Raw genomic sequence first — 22,162 nt, forward strand, 5'->3', positions numbered from 1 at the left:
GTGTTTTCGTTTTAAGGAATTAACTACCATTTTCTTTTTTCCTTTTCCCTTGGACAAGAGTTTTGTGATTTCTTACATTTAGATACGATTTAATGTGATAGCGGATTCGGATTAATATAGTAGAGAAATTTTGAACAGGTAACTATGAAGACCTGCAAAAGACACCAGCACTGGCAACTTGCATCTAATAAATCAATAGACCAGATTGGCATGAAGACGTCTGAAAATTGTAGGATACAGCTAGTAAACAGTACATTTCTTAATTTCCATTTCTCCATTGCAAAAGATTTCCTAGAACGGGATTCCGTCAGTTTTTCTGAATGGAAATGTACAAGGACGATCACTGAATTTTCCAAAATACGGCCAATACTCCACTTCTAGATAAGAAGTGAACATGACTATGAGACAAATAACAACCTTTGAAATGCAATATATGTAGTAGAGGTGTCTTTCTGTGCAAACGAAATGATCATATTTACTTAGACAAGACAAATCAACATATTGCATAATGTCTTCAAGATACGAAACCAAACTGGCACTTTTAGAATTTGCAACCTGTGAGGCTGAACTTGGGGCTCAACAGAATATGCTGGGCAGATCCAAGAAAAGAATGTGTAAAACCCTCCTACTGGTGCGCGAGTAAGCTGAAGTTGATATATGAACTATTTGATGTGGAATCTTCATGAAGGTAGTGCATTCAGCATCTCACGATACACCATGTCTATAAAATGCTCATTCTGCATTTCAGCAAATTTTGGAACCTCATGAGATAATTCTAAGCAACAAATACAACAAAGAAGCATGAACAATAAAATACATGTAAAAATAATAATAACAGAACAAAATAAAATCAAAATGCCTTCAATATATTTTTTAATGACTCGCATAACTTCATATTGCTATCAACCTATGATGTTAGCATGACATTAGCAAAAGCTACACCATGTCTATAAAATGCTCATTCTGCATTTCAGCAAATTTTGGAACCTCGTGAGATAATTCTAAGCAGCAAATACAACAAAGAAGCATGAACAATAAAATACATGTAAAAATAATAATAACAGAACAAAATCAAATCAAAATGCCTTCAATATATTTTTTTAATGACTCGCATAACTTCATATTGCTATCAACCTATGATGTTAGCATGACATTAGCAAAAGCAAGCACCCGTGCGCAACAAAAACACTTAAAAAGGCATCTATATTAAGTTCATGACACCAGCAAAAGTCCACATTTTTTGTTTGAACTTATTCAAGGAAGTAGTTAACCAATACTATTGAAGGAAGAGTGTTGAATTTTGTAGCTATGGTCGGTCTTCATAATTAATATTTTAGCCCATGATGTATTTGTAATAAACATAAAGCGTGTTCTTCGTGTTATTCTCGTTCTTCATGTCAGTTTTAAAAAAGAAAACTTTGAAAATTAAATTTTTGGCTCCAAAAGAAGCCAAGTCGGCCCCCATCCTAGTCAAGTGAAGAGGAACCCATTCGGCATCACAAGATGACTATATATACATTCATTTTGTCCTCCTCTCAAGCAAGCAAGTCGAACTTTCTGAGGAAAAACAAGAAGTCAGATCTGAGGCAGAGAAGAAGTCTGAAGCAAGCAAAGAAGATGATTCTGAAGCAGACCGAGATCATTATCTCCATGACAGACCTGAGACATATCAAGGCAGCAGCAGACCTAACGAGACTAAGTTCAGTGGGCAGACTTATGACTTGACTAGGAGGTTGTTGGAGCAAGTTTGACCAAGCCTCTTTGTTGGTCAGTTTGACCTTGTGAATGACTAGAAAATCTAGGTGTGTCTCTTGTTGAACTGAAGAGTTTCTCTAAGTAAAGGTTGTTGGGTTTTTCCCCATGTGGGTTTCCGTTTTCCCAGGGTAAACGTTTTGGGTTCATGTTTGGCTGTCTCTTTATAATCCTACTGTCTATTGTTAAAGATCTTCTGTGTAATTTCTTAATGATTAATGAGAATATGAAAGTTAAAGTGAATATCATTAGAAGTAATTACCAGTAAAAGACTTACGTAAAATCAACAGGGTATCGAGCTTGGTTCGAAAGAAGCAGCCTTGAAGAAGCCCTTATCCAAATCTCTGTTTGGAAATATAAATATCCTGACCAAGGTAAATTGTGAGGAGTGAAGCCCCAAGTGCAAGAATGAACTAGGCCAAAGCCTGACTAAGGAAGACTGCAGGAGAATACCTCAGTCCTGCAACAAGGGCCGAATTACCTCAGGCAGTCTCAGGAAGGCCGAGAAGGCCTCAGTCTGTTTTCAATAGGCTGAATAAGTCTCAGATTCTATAACAGAGGTCCGAGAAACCTCAAAGCTAATTGCAGGAGGCCAAAAAGCCTCAGGATCTATTGCAGGGAGCCGGAAAAAACTCAGATACAAAGGCCAAGGAACTCAGAAGGTGTTTCAGAGCAGTCCGAAAATGCCTCAATAAATGTCAAAGCCAGTGAAGTGAAATCTCTCTGCATATTGGGATGTGTTAGTAACGAAGATATCTAGAAGAGGATTCAAAGCTATAATGTGAATAGGAGCATTGTCACTTCCCTAGTAATACAGGTCTGTCAATTCAAATTGTGAGGAGCTGAGAGAGATAACAAGAAAGCCAGGGAAGAACTTGCTCCAAAGTGACTAAATAGTTTCCGCGTAGTCTAAAAATGGAGTAAATTGGCCCAGAAAACAATGGATTTTCCTGCAAGATTTTTGTATAATCTGGCAAAAACAATTGGAAATCCCAGGTACAGCTGTCAAGCTTCAAGATTTTGGGTGCCGCTGGGGTTTTTGATGGTGCTGAACCCATTTCCACCATAAAAAACAAGATTCAAGCACTCCTACCATCAGATTTTTTAGGAAGAAAAATCACTGGATTCCGGTCTCCAGGGCAATTTACTCCATCGGTAGAAAACTTCAATAGTTTCTAAGACTGATTATGGCACCTCACAATGAACTTGAAACTTTTGTTAGTGTTCCAATTAGGGTACTGATGCCACTTGCTCCTCAACAAAAAAATCCAGCAACTACCTCTACCTAGTATCAACACACCAACTCATTTTTAAGTTAAAAAAAATTATCAACTGTTAGTTTGATAATAATCCAAGTAAACTGTATATTCTAATATAGTTAGGTGAGTCCTAGTGTCTAGGGTCAATGTATATTACCATACTAGATCATCTCTAAAATTTCGCAGAATTTGGATGAGTCTAAGTGTCACTTTTTAATTATTAAAAATTTCCCACTGGTCAGAAGTTTTAATAATTATTTGATGTAAAATGTAATAAGTGTTGTCTATAGAAGTTGTAGGGGGTATAAGTAATCAAAATTAGACCTCTACGCCTCAACTTTCTACCTATACACACTTTGAGGGTGAAAAAATATGTATTCACCCCTCAAAAATCCAATTTTTTTCTAATTTTTGGAAAAAAGTGGCAATAATTAGCCAAAAATTAGTGAGAAAATAAAAATGAGAGAAAAAAGATAGAAAATGAGAAAATGAGATATAAATTCCCAAATATTTAAGTCAAGTCAAAAATTGATGGGAATTCCATTTACCAAGAAAAGATGGCCCAAGGAAAAATTCAATGGTCCAGAAAAGTGTCGAAAATTGGTAGCTCAGAAATGAATTTCTAAAAATAGAAATTCTAAAATCTCATATCTAACAATTCTGGAGTGACTTTCTATTTTAATTGGCAGCTTAGAAATGAATTTCTAAAAATAGAAAGCCTAAAATCTCATATCTAACGATTCTGAATCGACTTTCTAAAAATAGAAAGCCATGTCTAGCATCTCAAACATGACTTTCCAAAAATAGTAAATCACCTTGAAGTATAGTTGATCGAAAATCACTTATCATCAATCAATCCTAATAGTTCAATCTTAACTTAATATCTTATCATCACTATTATTATTATTATTATCCTCTTTACGATATTTATTATTACTATTATTATTAAAAAGAAATTCAAGCCTCTCAATCGTGGCTCTCAATAATGTTCTCTTACACTTTCATTGTTGGCATGGCATATTCCTCTTACACTCTTTAATGCTCTTACGCACCTCTTACACTCTCTTACACGCTTAAATGACTCGTCATAAAAAGATTCCTCTTACACCTCTTTAATGCATAAGTTACTGTTAAATTATGGTATGTTCTATGCTTAGAGCAATTTACTTTTCTTTCTTATTATTATTCATAGATTAGCAATCACATGTGCATAAGTAAAGTGCAGATAGAACATTAAACGATCAACAGAAAACAAGCCAAGACAAGAGACACAAGATGTGGCGGCTAGCCAGGGACAAACCCCACAAGGTGTGGGGAAACCCTTTGATCAAATCTTCTTTATCTTCAATAATTCAACAGAGAGAAATAGTACAATAAGTCTCATTTATATCAGCAGTAGCAAACCCTAGATCAGCAGCATCAGCATTAGCGGCTTCATCATCAAAACTAGGGAGTCGATATCTCGCAAAACGACCGTCATATTGGCTTGATTCCACCACCAAAAGTTGCACCCTTCAGAGGAGGTCCAGACGAACCTACAGTGCAGTTCAGAAGAGGAGGTTTGATGGTCCACGCTGGTCAAAGTTTGGATATGCAGCTGCAGCTTCAGTTTCAGTAGCTTCCTTCAAATTAGGGGAGTTGTTATCTCGCAACCGAACCGTCGGATCGGCTTGATTCCACCACCAAAAGTTGCATCTTTCGGAGGAGGTCCAGATGAACCTACAACGCAGTTCAGAAGAGGAAGTTTGATGGTCCACGCTAGTCAAAGTTTGGATCTGCAGTTGCAGCTTCAGTTTCAGCGGCTTCCTTCCACATGTGTGAGAGAGAGACTCTTTTCTGTGCAATAGAGAAGACCCTCTTTTATGCGCAAGAGAGAGAGAGAGAGAGAGAGATGTGATGAGATGAGTGAGAGAAAATGAGGAAAAGTCCTGTATTTATACACAACGTTGATGTTTGAATAGATGCGACTGTTGGGCTTCTGAACCTACATAAGTTGTAGGTCGGCTTGATAATTATTCCATAATCAAAATAAATTCATATCTCCATAAATACTTATTGGAATCGGATGATCTTTAGATCAATCCTACACCTCTTGACGAGAGGAATCTAATAAACATATTATCAGCCATGAATAAGATGACCCACATGGAGTTTGGCCCTAGTTGCCAATTTAACTCTCCCTCTCAACTAGGGAGAACTCCATCTGCAATCTGTCTGTCGATCGCTACTATTCATCCATCAAATGCACTATCCTATACAGCTTGACCCCTGCTCTTCTCTGCTCTATCCTGCCTGCTCTGCTCTGTTCTACCTGTTCTACTCTAATCTGTTCTGCCCTATTTTGATCTGCTCTGCTCTACTCTTGTTCTGTTTTGCTCTGCTTTTGTCTGAATTATGAAGAGGAAGAAATGATCGAGGATGTATCATACTGACTCAAAGTCAGCCTCAGAGTATGTACCACTGGTCCCAGACCAGTCTCAACCGACCCGAAGTCAGCGTCATAGTGGGTACAACTCCTACCACTGGTCCTAGACCAGTATCATCCTCCACTGACTCAAAGTCAGTCTCAGAGTGCGTACCACTGGTCCCAGACCAATCTCAACCAACCCGAAGTCAACGTCATAGTAGGTACCACTCCTACCACTAATCTCAGACCAGTATCGCAGTCTCAGAGAGTGTACCACTAGTCCCAGACCAGTCTCAACCGACCTGAAGTCAGCGTCATAGTATGTACCACTCTCACTGGTCCCAGACCAGTACTGCACTGACACAAGGTCAATCTCAGAGTATGTACCACTGGTTCCAGACCAGTCTCAACCAACCCGAAGTCAGTGTCATAGTGGGTACAACTCCTACCACTGGTCCCACACCAGTATCATTGATCCCAGATCAATGAAGGTCATCCTAGCGTAGGGAGTACGGTAGATACAGCGATGCATCCATCGGTACTACTATGGTCCCTAACTTCATTTCCCTGGTCATTGATCAGATGAGAGGTACTTCCCATGAGTCCCAGACTACATGGGTAGGATGCCTTGACAAGAGAACTTAATCAATCCCGTCCTCACAGGAGAACTAATCATCCTACTACACAATCACCATGGAGAACACATCATCCAGGCCTCACAAGAGAACTAATCATCCTACTACATAATCGTCATGGAGAACACATCATCCAGACCTCACAAGAGAACCAATCATCCTGCTACATAATCGCCATGGGGTGTACATGTATACCACCAGGGGATAGTGAATCATCCTGTGGTCATATGTCGCTCCAAGAAGTACCCCGCACCCCCGGAGCTCCCAGAGCTCAATGCATCATACAGGACCCTCATCGGAGAGTTTTGAACAAAACCAAGTTATTCTCAGAAAGTCAAGAATTTTACTTTCCCTAGGGGCTTTGTCAAAATGTCGGTGACCTATTCATCTATACCAATATGTTGGACCCTGATAGCTCCTCGTTGCACCATATCTCGAATATCGTGGTACTTGATATCGATATGCTTGGAGCGATCGTGAAATATGGGATTCTCTGAAAAACGAATCCCACCCTGGTTGTCACATAGGATCACGGTGGTATCCAATGTAAATCCAAACAGCTCACTGAAGAGCTTTCGCAACCAGACTGCCTCACAGGAGGCCATGCTAGCAGCAATATGCTCTGCTTCGGCGGTGCTCAAAGCCACCGACTTCTGCCTCTTGTTCATCCAGGATATCGAAGCAGATCCCAGGGAGAAGTAGCACCTGGAAGTGCTCTTACGGTCCTCCACATTACCTGCCCAATCAGCGTCAATGTATCCAAGTAGTCTCACATCTCTAGCAGTGTATCTTCACCCATAAGTGATTGTGCCACGAACATATCTCAACAGATTCTTGGCATCAATCCAATGTATGTGGTGAGGTTCAACCATATGTTGACTCAACGTGTTGACTGCAAAGCATATATCTGGACAGGAATCAGGTCCAACAACACTATCGCTTAACTTCTTGAAGTCAAGCTCCATCGGGGTAGTTACAGGCTTGCAGTCTACCATACCAAACCTTTCCAATATCTTCACCACATATTTTCCTCGAGATAGGAAAATTTCCCTTGGCTTCTGCCACATTTCAAGTCCTAGGTCCTTCATTTTAAATTCAGAAGCCAACTCCCTCTTACATTTGTGAATCAGAGGGTGTACACCTGTTAGAAAGAGGTCATCCACATATAGCACCAGTATGAGAGGTTTGTCATCTTCAACCTTCAAATAAAGGTTAGGATCGGCTTCACTTCTAGTGAATCCCAGCTTCATCAAGTAGCTATCGATCCTCTCATACCATGCTCGAGGTGCTTGCATCAGCCCATAGAGAGCTTTTTTCAACCTGCATACATGAGATTTTTCAATCATAAATCTCAAATCCTTCGGGTTGCTCCACGTAGACCTCTTCTTTGATTGAACCATGCAAGAACACGATTTTGACATCCATCTGATGTAGGTTCCATCCTTGTGACGCTGCAAGGGCTATGATCGAGCAAATGGTCGTATATTTGGCAAAAGGTGCAAATATCATATCATAGTCTATACCTTCCTTCTGGGAGAAACCATGAGCAACAAAACGAGCCTTATACTTTTCCGTACTTCCATCTACTGCATACTTTATCTTGTAAAGCCATTTAGAAGTGACAATTGTCTTGTCCTAGGGTATGGGAACTACTTCCCAAACATCATTCTCCATAATAGACTCATATTCTTTGGTCATAGCATCCTTCCATACTTGATGCTTGACGACATCTGAGAATGATGAAGGCTCATTTTGTATGATCGTGCTCATGATGGTCAAGTATCCTTGATACCTGTTAGGTTACTTACTTTCACGAAAGGTTCCTCGGGGTGCAGCATGTCCTTCAACATCATCAAGTATCCCCCTAAGCCATGAAGGCCTCTTCCTAGAAGAGGAAGGCTCAGGTGAATAAATAGGATCCATGGGTTCCTCCACATCAAGTATTGTTACATCATCTACCCATAGAGACAGCTTCCACAATCGTACGGTTCTTCCTTTCTGCCACACCATTCTGCTTAGGAGTATGTGGTGTAGTAGTCTCCCTCTTAATGCCAGCCTTAGATATGCCTGAGTGAACCAACTGTAATATATCGGAGGTCTTGCTTTGGCTTGAGGGGAATGGTCCCCTTTTGAGCTTTCCTTCGGCACATCCTGGACATACACCTTCTTTCTCTACTCGGAATTTGGGCATCCCTGTCACCATTTGTCTTACACCGGGTAGAGCTTTATAATGAAGGTGGGCAAACCTTCGATGCCAAAGTTCGGACTGAAGAGATGTGTCATAAGACATGACACCTAGCGGACTTCCATCAACCTGATATAATGAATCAACACGAAACCCGATTAAAGGCATCTTTAACATTATTTTTCCATATACGTACCTTGCCATTGCTAAAGGTTACCTTGTAGCCTTTGTCTTCCATTGCCGAGATGGACAGCAGGTTCTTTTTTAGGACAGGTGCATTTAATACATCCTGGAATTTCTAGCCTTCTTGAATGGTTGTCCTCTTCCTTGATTTCCAACACTCCTTTTACCTTTGCTATTGAATTTTCCATTCCTTTGATTGCCATCAGAGGGATTTTGATCATCGTCCCGGTGTGAGTCCTTTCTATCAGGGCACTCCCTTGCATAGTGACCTGCTTTATCGCAGATGCAACATCATCTTTTTCTTCCACCCTTAGGTCCAGCCTTTCCTTTCGATTTAGTCCCGGAATTATTTCTTTTATTAGCATGAGAAGAAAAGGTAGCAGGAGGACCTTTAGGCATGGGCATTTCTTGCTCTTCTACCCTTGTTTCTTCTTGAATGCATCTAGCCATTAATTCCTCGAAACCAGGAATTACATTATTGTTCAGAAGAGTAATCCTGAACATGTACCATTCGGATGGTAATCCTCCAAGAGTCGTGAGTGCCATTTCCCTGTCAGTAATAGTCTCCCTAATGGATAGGAGATCGTTCCTGATTTCAATGATCCTTAAGAAGTATGCTTGCATACTCTCATCTTTACACTTCTTAATTTCCTTCAGCTTATTTTTAAGAAACAAAGCTTGATTTGCATCATTTACTTTAAATAAACTCACTAGTCTATCGTAGACCTTGGAGGTGTTCAGGTCGGAGATGTAGGCCACCAAGTGCTTGTCAATAGAGTCTCGGATGATCTTCTCTATTTTGACATCTTCGGTTTTCCATTTCTTCCTGGCAGCAGCAAATGCATTTGATGGAGGCTCAACAATATTGCCTCTCACATGGTCCAACACTCCTTGATCTTCTAGGGTTAGATTGATAGACATCTTCCATCCGTGATAGTCAGCCTTCTCACGGAGCTTGTCTTCGGCAGGAAAGAGTGTTGAGGACCCCATAGTTCTTTTAGGATAGCCTTGCCAATCTTCTCTTCGGTGATTGCTCTTGCTCTTACTTGGGCTTTGTCTTCACCTAAGCTCCGATCCCATGTTAAATTATGGTATTTTCTATGCTTAGAGAAATTTACTTTTCTTTCTTATTATTATTCATAGATTAACAATCACATGTGCATAAGTAAAGTGCAAATAGAACATTAAACGATCAACAAAAAACAAGCCAAGACAAGAGACACAAGATGTGGTGGCTAGCCAAGGACAAACCCCACAATGTGTGGGGAAACCCTTTGATCAAATCTTCTTTTATCTTCAATAATTCAGCAAAGAGAAATAGTACAATAAATCTTATTTATATTAGCAGTAGCAAACCCTAGATCAGCAGCATCAGCGTTAGCGGCTTCATCATCAAAACTAGGGCAGTCAATATCTCGCACACTGACCGTCGGATCGGCTTGATTCCACCACCAAAAGTTGTGTCCTTCAGAGGAGGTCCAAACGAACCTACAGTGCAGTTTAGAAGAGGAGGTTTGATGGTCCACGCTAGTCAAAATTTGGATCTGTAGTTACAGCTTTAGTTCAGTAGCTTCCTTCAAACTAGGGCAGTGGATATCTCACAAACCGACTGTCGGATCGGCTTGATTCCACCACCAAAAGTTGCGTCCTTCAGAGGAGGTCCAGATAAACCTACAACGCAGTTCAGAAGAAGAGGTTTGATGGTCCACGCTGGTCAATGTTTGGATCTGCAGTTGCAGCTTTAGTTTCAGCAGCGTCCTTCCACATGTGTGAGAGAGAGACTCTTTTCTGCGCAGTAGAGAAGACCCTCCTTTCTACGCAGGAGAGAGAGAGAGATGTGATGAGATGAGTGAGAGAAAATGAGGAAAAGTCCTCTTGTATTTATACACCACGTTGTTGTTTGAATAGATGCCACTGTTGGGCTTTTGAGCCTACATGAGTTGTAGGTCGGTTTGATAATTATTCCATAAATCAAAATAAATTCATATCTCCATAAATACTTATCAGAATCGGATGATCTTTAGATCAATCCTACACCTCTCGAAGAGAAGAATCTAATAAACATATTATCAACCATGAACAAGATGACCCACGTGGAGTTTGGACCTAATTGCCAATTTAACAGTTACACTTCTCCTTAATGGCTAGAATTAATAAGGCATATGTACTCCCTCTTGATGGCATGAGTTACGGAAGCAAGCGTGCCTCCTTTATGGCATAAGTTACACTCCTATTTTGGCATATGTAACTTATCCTCAATGCATGGGAGTTACTCCTTCAAGAATTCAACCTCCTTGCTCTTCCTATATATTTGTGCTTCTCATCCTCTCTAGTACTTACTTGTGCATTGTGAATTTGAACTTGAGAGAGAGTTGGAAAGACTTGAAGGAGATTGTGAGAGAGAGAAACTTGGAGAGTGAGCAGAACTTGGTGAGCCAAGGTGGATTCAGTATTTGTTTCAGCTACTACTACTAGTGATCTTCATGGTACAGCTTGTTCAGATTTTGGTGAACTTTCTCATTCTCTTGATCTCTCGTTGTACTTTGTATCTCTGTTGACCAATTGATATCTAATAGAAGAATAATCTGGTTGGGTTTTGCCCTAGTCATTGGACCTAAATTCTTTGTGTCTCATTATGTTTTTGGTTGTCTTCTATTGTGTATATGGTTTATGTTCTATCTACAATTGCTTAACTAATATTGCAAATTAAACAAGTTATTGGTTCAAGTAATTGTTATAGCATAAAAGTTCAAAATTTCAACAAAAAGAAGTCCATGTCCCAGCAAATCGAAATTTTTAAGATGATGGTCCAGGATGGTTACTTTGAATGAGCGATTTTCGAGAAAAAATGATGGAAAATATTTTTAGTGGTCCAAACCACTCCGAGATAAAAAAAAATATTCACCCAGCATCTCCTTCAAGGCAAACAAATTTCCTCCTAGAGATCTGCGTAGATAGCATCAAGGGTCACAAGATTTCTAGCTTGGATCTAGCCGTTAGCTCCTTGGATCTAGACGTTTCACTTGGAGAGGGGATCTCCTCTCATATTTTTCTATAAATGGAGCTCTAAGCTCCTCATTGTAACATCTTATCTATCACTTGTAATCGAGCTCTTGGCGATGGAAGCTCTATTGTACTGGAATTTTCTAAATAATAAAGAAAGTCTTTGGGGTTATTACTTTGTGGTGTTATTCTTCTAAATTTATGGTAATATTATTTTGATTCATTTGTTCTTAATGCCACGTAAGCCTCGTTTACATATTGATAGAAAATCCTAATTCATTTATTATGTTCTAGTGTGCAGGATTAGAGGATTGACTTGCAATTTGCAAATTTCTACTTATTTTGGTTTTGAGGAGTATGACATTGTTGAGAGTTGGTTGCATTGTCTTAGTCAACTCAAAGAAGCTCATGCTCATGACTCTCAAGAACCTTTTTATGAATCAAAGGAGGATATAGCCTCACTTCACTATTTGGAGGAGGACGTTTGCCACTTCGCAAATAAAATTTTATAGATGCAACTACTACTGCATCTACTCATGCATCTATTCCCACACTTGTACCACTCCTGAGCAATATTCTCTAGATAATGGTGATTCTAAATTAAGGAAGCAGGAAGAAGTTCTTGATAACTATGCACAAGGACATTGAGCCCTCTTTTGATGCCACTTCTTGTCATACACTATTTGCCACTCGTGTACTGATTTTGAGAAGCGTACTAAAGGCTTTCCTCAAATCACTTCACTAGATGGGTTGTAACAATGGCGAAGAGGGAAGTGTTAGTTCTATTGTGCCAGTGATGTGACCACTGACAAGTACAAGCAGATGGGACATTTGAGGCTTTATCACCAAAAGCAAGCCCCCCTAAAACACACTTTTGCTGGGTTGTAACAATGGCGAACAGGGAAGTGTTAGTTCTATTGTGCCAATGATGTGACCACTGACAAGTACAAGCAGATGGTACATTTGAGGCTTTATCACCAGAAGCAAGCCCCCCTAAAACACACTTTTGCTTCATAAGAACCATATTTTGCATCATGTTTGATTTGTACACTGATGATATGCCAGAACTTGGATATCTCATCTAACATTAATTTGCAGGAATCAAATCTTGTGCCTTCTGATCGACCAGAACTAGAATCCTCACCATCCACATCTCAATCGTATTGGTATCCTAATCATAGCAATCTTAGACATTTTCATTATCCATGCAAGGATCAAGTTATCAACACTTTGATACTCAATACCCACACCGATCGGCATCGCAGTCGCTCTTCTTTTAGATTATTGGTCAAGAAGCACAAACGATAAAATTCTGGATAATATCCATGATTAAAACAAATTGTGGTTGGATTGGCAATCGGTCACGGCAACATTGGAGATCATGTATGAGGAATTCGTATCAACTTGTTTCATCAATTGTAAGGTAGGATAGTCCTCATCAATCTCTTAGATTGATTGGCCATAGAAGCAGTCTTTGCTTGACAATTTTTCATTGCAGCTTTTTTTGTTGCTTAATTTATACATGTGTAATGGCAGATGCTTTTATGATAGGAAGACCATCGTGCCACATGTGATTTTGGGGATTTGTTCAGCCTTCTCACCATCCAACTCAAAAGCACATGATCAACTCTCTTTTCCGTGGTTGAGGCCTTCTTGTTGGTTATCAACTATTACCTTAATTGCAACTCCACAAATCACTTTCATCTTCAGTGTGTTCTTTATCATATCTATGTCATGTTAATAGAGACTGTTCTTTCACAGCATCATGGCATGTCATTCTTCATTTTAACCATTTGTGCATAAGCTCATTTAAACTCATATCCGCTTAAATTTCAAAAAGGCTTGTGGTAAAGTGTTTTGGAGGCTATCCTCTTGAAGGACTCTCCATTTAAACTTGTGTGTTCTTCATCAATTTCAAATAATCTCATGTTAAAGTGTTTTGGAGGTTGCAGTTTTTGGGGAGTGTTTTTAGGAGAACGAGGTGTCTTGTTTTGATTCTGAAATCAGGGATGTGTTTTGTAACCGATTATGTGTTTGGTAATAAAGAATGGTATCAAAGCCATGTTGTATTTTGTTTGAGCATATCTCTGAGTTCGTTGATATCCTGAATAGGTCTGTAGTCTGTTATGTCGTGTGGAAGGCGCTTGAGGACGTTGAAGGACTTGGATGTAGAACTTGAACTTTTGTTCTAAGAGGAAGCCGCAAAACCAGCTCTGTTTGCGATCATATTTCCAGCGATAATCGGTACTCATTTCTGAAGAAAATTTCAGTATTCTGTTGAATTTGAAATTAGATCCGCTGCATAAATAAGCACTCTGTATATTTCTTCTTATCGCATTATTGTTATTATGGATTCTCGCCCTTCCTCTAGTTCTCGTCATGAATTTGGTGATAAATCATTTGAAGAACTTCTAAAGGAACATGAAGATGTAAATCTTGAAAGACAAAATTCCCTTGCACATGCATCTGTCATACAAGAGAGGTCTATTAATTTATTTTCAGAACCTGTTGCCTCAGGATCTTGGTCTCTTCCCAAGATAGATCCAAAAAATGTCTATAAGAATTTAGGATTACTAGACACCATCCAGTTTTGGAGATATAAGGTAAAAGAGGAAGTTTTGCAGACTACCTCTAATAATAATATCCTTCATTCTTTAAACATTATCAACCAAGCTGAGTTTGACGCTGCTAGGAAAGCAGGATACAATTTCGCCCATTTTGGACATGTCCAAGTAGGCATTCAGCCCCTGCACAGGAAAGGACAAGATGTTGCATTTTTCTCTTGTATATTTGATAGAAGATGGAGAGCTTTTCCCAAAGCTCTCATCGGTGGTTGCCAAGGCACTCTTGCCTATGGCCCTGCATCATGGTCTTGTGTCCCTGACTTTTCTATAGCTCTAACAGATCCTAATGCAATAAATTCTTTAATGCTTGGATTACAGACACATGGATACGATGACTTTGATGACGATAGCAAAAATATTGCTATCTGGTGGTCCTCTGTAGTAAAATTTTACAAGAAAACTACTCCCTCAGTAGTTAAATCAGTTTCATCACAGTCTGAATTTACTACACTGATCACCCATGATTATGGAATGAACCTTATAGCACCTCAAATGATCCCTAGAGCAGAACTAAAACCCCCTGCAGAATGGGTTACTAAATGGGAATCTATCAGAAAACCTATAAGGCCATCACCTGTCAATTTCTCCACTATTTTTACTTCCAAAGATGGAAATGTTCATACCATCTTTCCAGAGTCACGAGCTGAGTGTGGTGGACCTTCTATATCTATTTCTACCTCTGTGAATACTTCTCCTCCTACCTACTCAGTAGACCCTACATTTTTAGAAACATTTAAAAATTTGTTTATCAATCATGTTGCTTCCTCCAGCAACCCTTTAGCTATTGTTTGTGATCATCCTCATTGTTCCAAAACTTACTGTCAGTTTTCTTCACAGCCACCTACCCCACATGGTGATAATCAGAATGACAGAAATAGAATAAACATGATTACTTTTATACCTGATAAAAGTAAGTCAGAAGAGGATTATACCAAAACTCGTCTCTTCAATATTCATGAAGAGATAATCATACAGTCAACACAGCAGAACACTCATAAAGGTCTAGGATTTAATGATGGATCTGAAATTCCATCATACAGAAGAAATCCTAAGAATAAGATTCCAAAAAATGTGGAAATTCCTTCGGACAGTGAGATCACTGCTTTCCTGAAAATCTTCAAAGGAATTAGTCCATATGATCCAGAAGACATATGGAAGAAGAAAATGTTTAATTGGGACATTTTCACACACAAGTTAGAAAACAGGTATGTTGAAGAGCTAAAGCTTATTCCCAAATCTGAGAAGAAAAGCTTCAACAACCAAAAGAATGAGGAGTGGAAAAATTGGATGAAATCCAATAATCAATGGATTTCTTTTTATGAGTGGTATTACCCTTCCTCAAATCAGATTGAAGAATCCTTGAGAAAACAGTTCAAGAATCAGGCAAGACAGAAAAGGATTCTTGATGTTGACAATTTTATTGAAGAAAAGATGGAATCTAATACTGTCATCATTCCATCTCCCTTAGTAATCCCTGATTTTTCTCCAAAAATAGAAAATGCTGTCTAAACCTAACCTGCCCAAAAATCTGCAGGTTATAAGGATAAAAGGAGAAAAATTGGTAAAAGAAATCTGCAACGGTCTGCAGGTAAATATGATAAGATCTGAGTCCCCTCCAAAACATAAATGGGAACTTTTTGATGGACAGATCTATCAAACAGATAATGATTTTCCCCCATGGAAAAATTTTGTTATCAGACAACAAGATGGAAAAATTTATAAACTTTTTCCAATCCAGACAGAAGATTCTACCAAAGAATTTGTTCTAGCTACAAACTAGACAAATCTTGCTCTTTCCAGTTTAGAAAGATTTTTGAGATCACAGCATAAGTCTATTGAAGAAATGAATAGCATTCTGAAAGAAATGATGATTAGGATGCTTCAAAAACAAGACTATGCTATTGTGTGTTTGAATGAGAATGTTAAAACTCTTGCAGAAAATGACAAACACATAGCTAAAAGTTTGGATAAACTTAAGTTATCCACAGAAAAGAAAATTCAGGATGTAACGATTGTGCATGGAAGGGAAATTGTTAAGGTTAATTCTAGTCTTGATATAATCAAGAGACAAGTCTTGAACGTTTCTAATTCTGTTGATTCACTCAAAAAGAAACCTTCTACAGACTCATACAAAGCCACTACTCTTTTTAGTGAGCCCCTTTCCCAGATGCCTTACACCATTTCCTCTTCTGTATCCAGTCTCATAAGACAGCCAGCAGAAATTGAGTTTCCAAAGCCAGGGATTTCATATCCTTATTCACCTTTTGCTGCACCCAGTTTCTTTGGTCACTTAAAACCAAATCCAACAACTTCATCCATGGCAAATTCCGCAGCTAGCTCTTCCTTCATTGAATGGATAAAGAAAAATATTTCAAAAGAAGAAGCAAAGAAAGAAAAATGGTATGAAAATGAAGAAGAAGACAAAGAAACAGGTTTGAATAAACTTGATGTAAATAATGATGAGCCATCACTTGAAAGTCTTGAAGAATATGTACAGAATTTTTCCCAATGAAGAAGCAGTGCATGCAACCACATCCAGATCTACATGGAATTCTACCTGGTCTCCTGCTCCAGACAGAAGGGATATGATGAAATCCGAATACCACAAAGATTGGTCAGCTTCCTCAACATATTCTTGGAATATTGATAACTGCACAGAGGCAGAAGTGTTATCAGTCATGCACTCCATGTTGGTATGTTACAGAACTTATCTGGCTGATGACATTGGACCCATAAATTCTACAAGAAGAATTATTGGTGGGTTTGAAGGATCTTTAGATTCCTGGTTAAAAGCAGAAACAATCAAAGATCCCTTATTACTAACCACTTGGGAAAATTCACAAGTGAAGAATGCCGATGGTAGTACCTACATGGATCCATCTACTACACTTCCGGTAAACAATATGATTGGTTGTTTACTTTATGGCATTACTGTTAATTTTATTGGTTTTCCACAAATCAATAATGATCTGACAGCTATTACTCTTGTTGCTATGAAACTACATAACATGCAACACTTTGATGAATATTTCAATGAGTTTTTACACAGACTGCATACTTTGTCTCCAGAACTCATCCTTGAACCTAAATGGAAAGAAATATTTGTTTCATCTTTACCATTATGGGTGTCAGCAGCAATAGTCACCAAATTGCCAGGGAGTATTGGTGATTACAAATTTGGAGTAATCAGGCAGGCAGTAAAAGCAATAATTGTTGAACTTTGCTCCCAAATGAAGATCGCCAGAGCAGCCACAAATCCAAAGAAGCCACATGGATATCAACAACTGTGCAAACAGTGGCACCTATCTACTCCAAAAAATTCAGAGGGGAGAGATACGCGTGCTTACAGAAAAAAGAAGCACACAACAAAGAATTTTTCAGGGAAAAAGATCATACACCAAAAGAAGCCGAAAGATTACAAGAAGACACAACTATTTTCGAGGAAAAAGGAAGTTCAATGTTACCACTGTAACAAAAAAGGACACATTTCTCCAAATTGTCCAGAATTGGAGAAAGAAAGGAATAAGGAAAAACCAGAAAAAGGTAAGAAAAAAGTCTTTTATAGAAATAAATCTCGTAAAGTAAATTGTTTAAAGCATCCCGATAGTTGTGAAGAACTTACAAGTGAAGAAGAATCAGATTACATAAACAAATTTGATTCTGATACTTCTGATTCTGAAGAAGAATACTGCAATGATCCACATTGTATAGATTGTTTCAGAGACAATTGTGAATGCAGTGACCCAGATGTCTGTCAATGTCATTCTCTGAACATGATGAAAACATCAGAGACAGATGAGCAGACTAGGAATCTATTCACTCAGATGATGGCAGCAACAGATCCACAATTGAAAGAAATGTACAAAGAATTGTTGTTCAATAATTTAAATTCTAAGCCAGTCAGACAAAGCAATCCTAACAAAGGATATGTTCCTCCAGCTTCTCTTTTTTTAGTAGAAGCTCTAACCAGGCAATTCAGGCAAGAAGATTTCGGTGAAGATCTTCCACAGACTTTGCCTAGTATCCATCAAGCAATAAAGGAGCTAAGGAAGACAGTCAAAGAGAATAGAAGGCTCTGTATTGAAAGCCACCAAGACTGCCAACTCAGAAAAATGAAGGCAGAACAACCTTCAACTTCTGCCCAGGCTCAGAATTGGACGTTTCATCAAAAACCTTTTCCAGGTATACAAATTCAAGAACCCAAAACTGATGATGAAAATGATGATGAAAGAATAGGATTAGGATGCAATCAGATTAATGGAGATGTTATGTATTGCATTAAATTGAAAATAAGGATTGGTTCCAAGGTGGAATACTGGAAAGTCCTTATGGACACTGGTTCGAGATTAAATATTGTAAATAATACAGTAGTAGATACTCATCTCAGAAGACCTACTACCTGTCCGAAAGTTACAACAGCCAGTGGAGACATCATCACTACTTCAGAGGTTCCAGTAGATATTTTCCTAACTGAATCTATTGGAATAAATGTGGTTTGTCCAATTGTCACAGGAATGGATTGTGCTATGTATTTGGGAACTCCTTTCTTCCAGAACTTCCAAAAACATGGAGCCAAGTTTGATCAGCAAACAAAGAAATATGGCTATTTTCTTGAACTGGAAGGTAAAGAGTTGTTTTTCCCTTTTATAAATTCCAGCTCTCCTAATAGAATAAAGAGGATCGAAAGACTAGAAACTCTATTAGCCAAAATGGAAAAGAAAAAAGAGATTTTGAGAATTGATGAAAATATTGAACAGGGAAAGTTCGAAAGAGAAATAGCCAATCTGAAAAATAAATTTTTGGAATGTTGCTCTGAAGATCCAAATGCCTTTTGGCATATACATAAACATGAAGTCGAGTTGCCTTTGAAAAAGGACTTCAGCGGTAAATTAAGAAGATCGAAAGCTATTCCAATGAATCAAGAACAGATGATTCTCTGCAAGAAAGAAATCAAAGATCTCTTACAGAAAGGTTTGATAAGAAAAAGTAAGAGTCCAATAGCTTGTTTTGCCTTTTATGTAAACAAGCATGCAGAGATTGCTAGAGGAAAGCCAAGATTAGTGGTAAATTACAAACCACTAAATAATTTATTAGACTATGATGCTTATCCTCTTCCAAAACCGTCAACAATCCTGACACAGATTTCCAAATCAAAAGTATTCTCAAAGTTTGATTTAAAATCAGGATTTTGGCAGGTAGGTATCAAGGAGTCCGACAAATGGAAAACAACTTTTTCTGTTCCTGAAGGCCATTTTGAATGGAATATAATGCCTTTCGGACTCATCAATGCTCCATCAGCCTTCCAGCGCATTATGGATGAGACATTTGAAGGTATGGAGGATTTTTTAAAGAAATACATAGATGACATTTTAATTCATTCAGATGATGTACCATCTCACATCAAACATCTGAAACTATTTCTTCAAAGAGTTAAAGAAAAAGGGATAGTTCTCTCTGAAACTAAAATGAAATTGTTCAAAACCATGATAGACTTTCTTGGATACAATATTCAGTATGGTTCATATCAGGTGATCCAAAGAAGTCTAGATTTCATAGATAATTTTCCTGATGAAATTTTAGACAAGACACAATTGCAGAGGTTTCTAGGGAGCCTGAATTATGTATCCAAGTTTCTTCAGCACTGCGCACAAGAGAGAAAACTCTTGAATAAAAGATTGCAGAAAAATCAAAGAAAGGATTCGCAGAATTCAACCATTATGTCCAATTCAAGAACAATGGAAGAAGATAATAATGACAGACGCCAGCAATATTGGGTGGGGAGCTATTCTTTGTCAAGAGGATCCGAAAAAGGAAAAACTCACTTGAAATATGCCAGTATGCTTCTGGATTATGGTCTACATCTCAAACAAATTGGGCTAGTCTCAAGAAAGAACTCAGAGCCGTTTGTTTGGGAATAGAAAAATTTAAAGATTTTGTCATTTATACAAAAATTTTGGTGAAAACTGATTGTCAGGCTTTAAAGTTTGCCATTCACAAATGTGAATTTGAGGATGCTGCTATGGTAAGATGGGTAATGACTCTCAGTCAATATGATTTTGAAATAGAATTCATTCCTGGACATAAAAATTCTTTTGTTGACATGTTGTCAAGAGAATTTCTAGAGAAAAATTCTATTCACTCCTTATCCTGCAATTTTATAAGAAGCAACGAAGACTATGTTGAAATAGAAAGCAGGCAAGGATGGGTCAGGTATGATAAGAGAAAAAGTCTTCTGGATCATGATGAAACATGGTATCCATTATCAGAAATCCGCTGGAGAGAAGGGGTTCCCAATCTTTGGACTTGGGAGGATCAAGAGATTGAAAATGATCTAGCTATCAGTGAGCTAGATTACTTGGTCCATATCGGCAACATTTCCTATGAGCTCTTTTATGAAGAGGACAACAGAATTGGAAACTGCAAGCTCACTATCAGACAATTTAATAATCCTCTTAGGAGAACTGATTTTTGTCCAGAAAGACAAGAGACTGCCTTTTTCCAATGTATGAACTTAGAAAATATTTCCTCTAATTTCTTTTATCATCTACAATTTGATTTCAGGTATGAAGATTGGCCAACGGAAAGAATAAACCATGAAGATCCTTTCCCAAAATGGTTTCTAAGATGGTGGAAAATATATGGGCTCAGTGCACTTCTAATAAAGCCATATGCTTTAAGTCGGCTAAAGATTGATGGATTCACAGAACCAAATGCACACCTGACAGGAATCTTGTACAAACACATCCAAGATATCATCATGATAAAAGATGCTGATATTTTCAGCGCACTAAGAAGATGTGGACATACGCAAGAAAGCTGGCAACCAATGGTGATGGGACTCAAATGGAATACAATGAATTCCATCGGCAATCTGATCCAGAACAAAATCCTTTCGAATCCATTAACTTTTTTCAACCTCCAGAAGATCACGAGAATGAGATTTGGGAATCTGAAAAAGAAGTGCATGTACAATATTTCACAAATTATCTTTTGCAGAGATTCCGACATCAGCACTATACACATCCCCAGATCACTCATTTCGTACTCTAGAATGTCATGTCTTTTCTTGCCGACAGTGGTGCAAGGACGTTTGTTTGTATATTTCTTCGTAAAAAGAAATATTCGTCTGTATATTTCTCTTTTCTCGTAGGCTTTTGAGTAAAAAGCATCTACTTTGTAATTTGATAAGATTGAGTCGTCCTTGATTCGGTCCCCATATGCCAAATGGCTCTCCGAAAGGAGAAGGGACGAGATAATGTGAATTGTCCATTCACATCCGAATCTGGATAATCTTTTAGGACAGATATTTTACTTTTGAGTCATCAAAACATCTTGTCATGGAGAGAGATGATGTTCCCCAAGAACTTTCATAAAAGGGGGAGGAGAGCTCATTCGAGAGGGAGAGCTTTGGGGAGTGTTTTTAGGAGAACGGGGTGTCTTGTTTTGATTCTGAAATCAAGAATGTGTTTTGTAACCGATTATGTGTTTGGTAACAAAACACAAGATTTAATAAGTCAATTTCTTTTACAATAAAATTTCTTTTTCTTTATTTTGACAAATACATTACATTATGACTCGAAAACAACTATGAAGACCGACACTAGTTACATTCTTCAACAAGGGGGTTGGTTTGTGACTCATCCAACTTGTAATCATAATTAATTATTATTTTAGGGATTTTAGACTAAATTAAGAAAAATTTGAGTTGGTTGCCCTCATATAAATTGACAGAGGTTGAATTCTCCTTGGATCATTGCGTCACACTTGGAGATCAATACACACTACTTGTCTAATCTCTCTTGTGCATTTTGGAGCACTAGTGTAACGATCTTCTTAGGGAGGATATTTTGTTGGATGGTTTTCTCTTGGATGATTATTGGTGATCTTTGATGATATGCGTTATTTTCATGCAAGTTATCTTCTTCCATCTTGTACCTGTTGAAGAATTAGGGTTTAATAAAAAAAATCACCAAAGAATTGTTGATGTTTTTTGGCTCTAACATCTTGAACAAGATATTCATCAAGTTTCTATTGAGAAACCTAGGTTTAGCTTCCTCCCTTTCAATCTCCAAATGAGATCAAAGGACACTAGAATTTAAGGAATTCAGGAACAC

The 22,162-nt window shown here is 38.2% G+C and overlaps 1 protein-coding gene across 3 annotated transcripts in view; it reads right to left on the reverse strand.

Annotated features, from left to right (window-relative positions):
• Positions 1 to 235: 235 nt before the first annotated feature.
• Positions 236 to 22,162, reverse strand: part of LOC149234687 (mRNA-decapping enzyme-like protein) — a 126,303-nt gene continuing 104,376 nt past the window's right edge. For 2 of the 3 annotated variants that reach the window (XM_089371907.1, XM_089371909.1), the window contains one exon: positions 236 to 737. In XM_089371907.1, the coding sequence (XP_089228033.1) occupies positions 681 to 737 (57 nt within the window). In that variant the 3' untranslated portion in view covers positions 236 to 680. Of the gene's footprint in view, positions 964 to 22,162 lie in introns of all 3 variants that reach the window. The other variant, XM_089371908.1, reaches the window with a different exon arrangement.

Source organism: Pinus tabuliformis, chromosome 8, assembly GCF_031772625.1.
Source record: "Pinus tabuliformis cultivar Carrire ecotype Pingquan chromosome 8, CPIR1, whole genome shotgun sequence".
Taxonomy (NCBI): Eukaryota; Viridiplantae; Streptophyta; class Pinopsida; order Pinales; family Pinaceae; genus Pinus; species Pinus tabuliformis.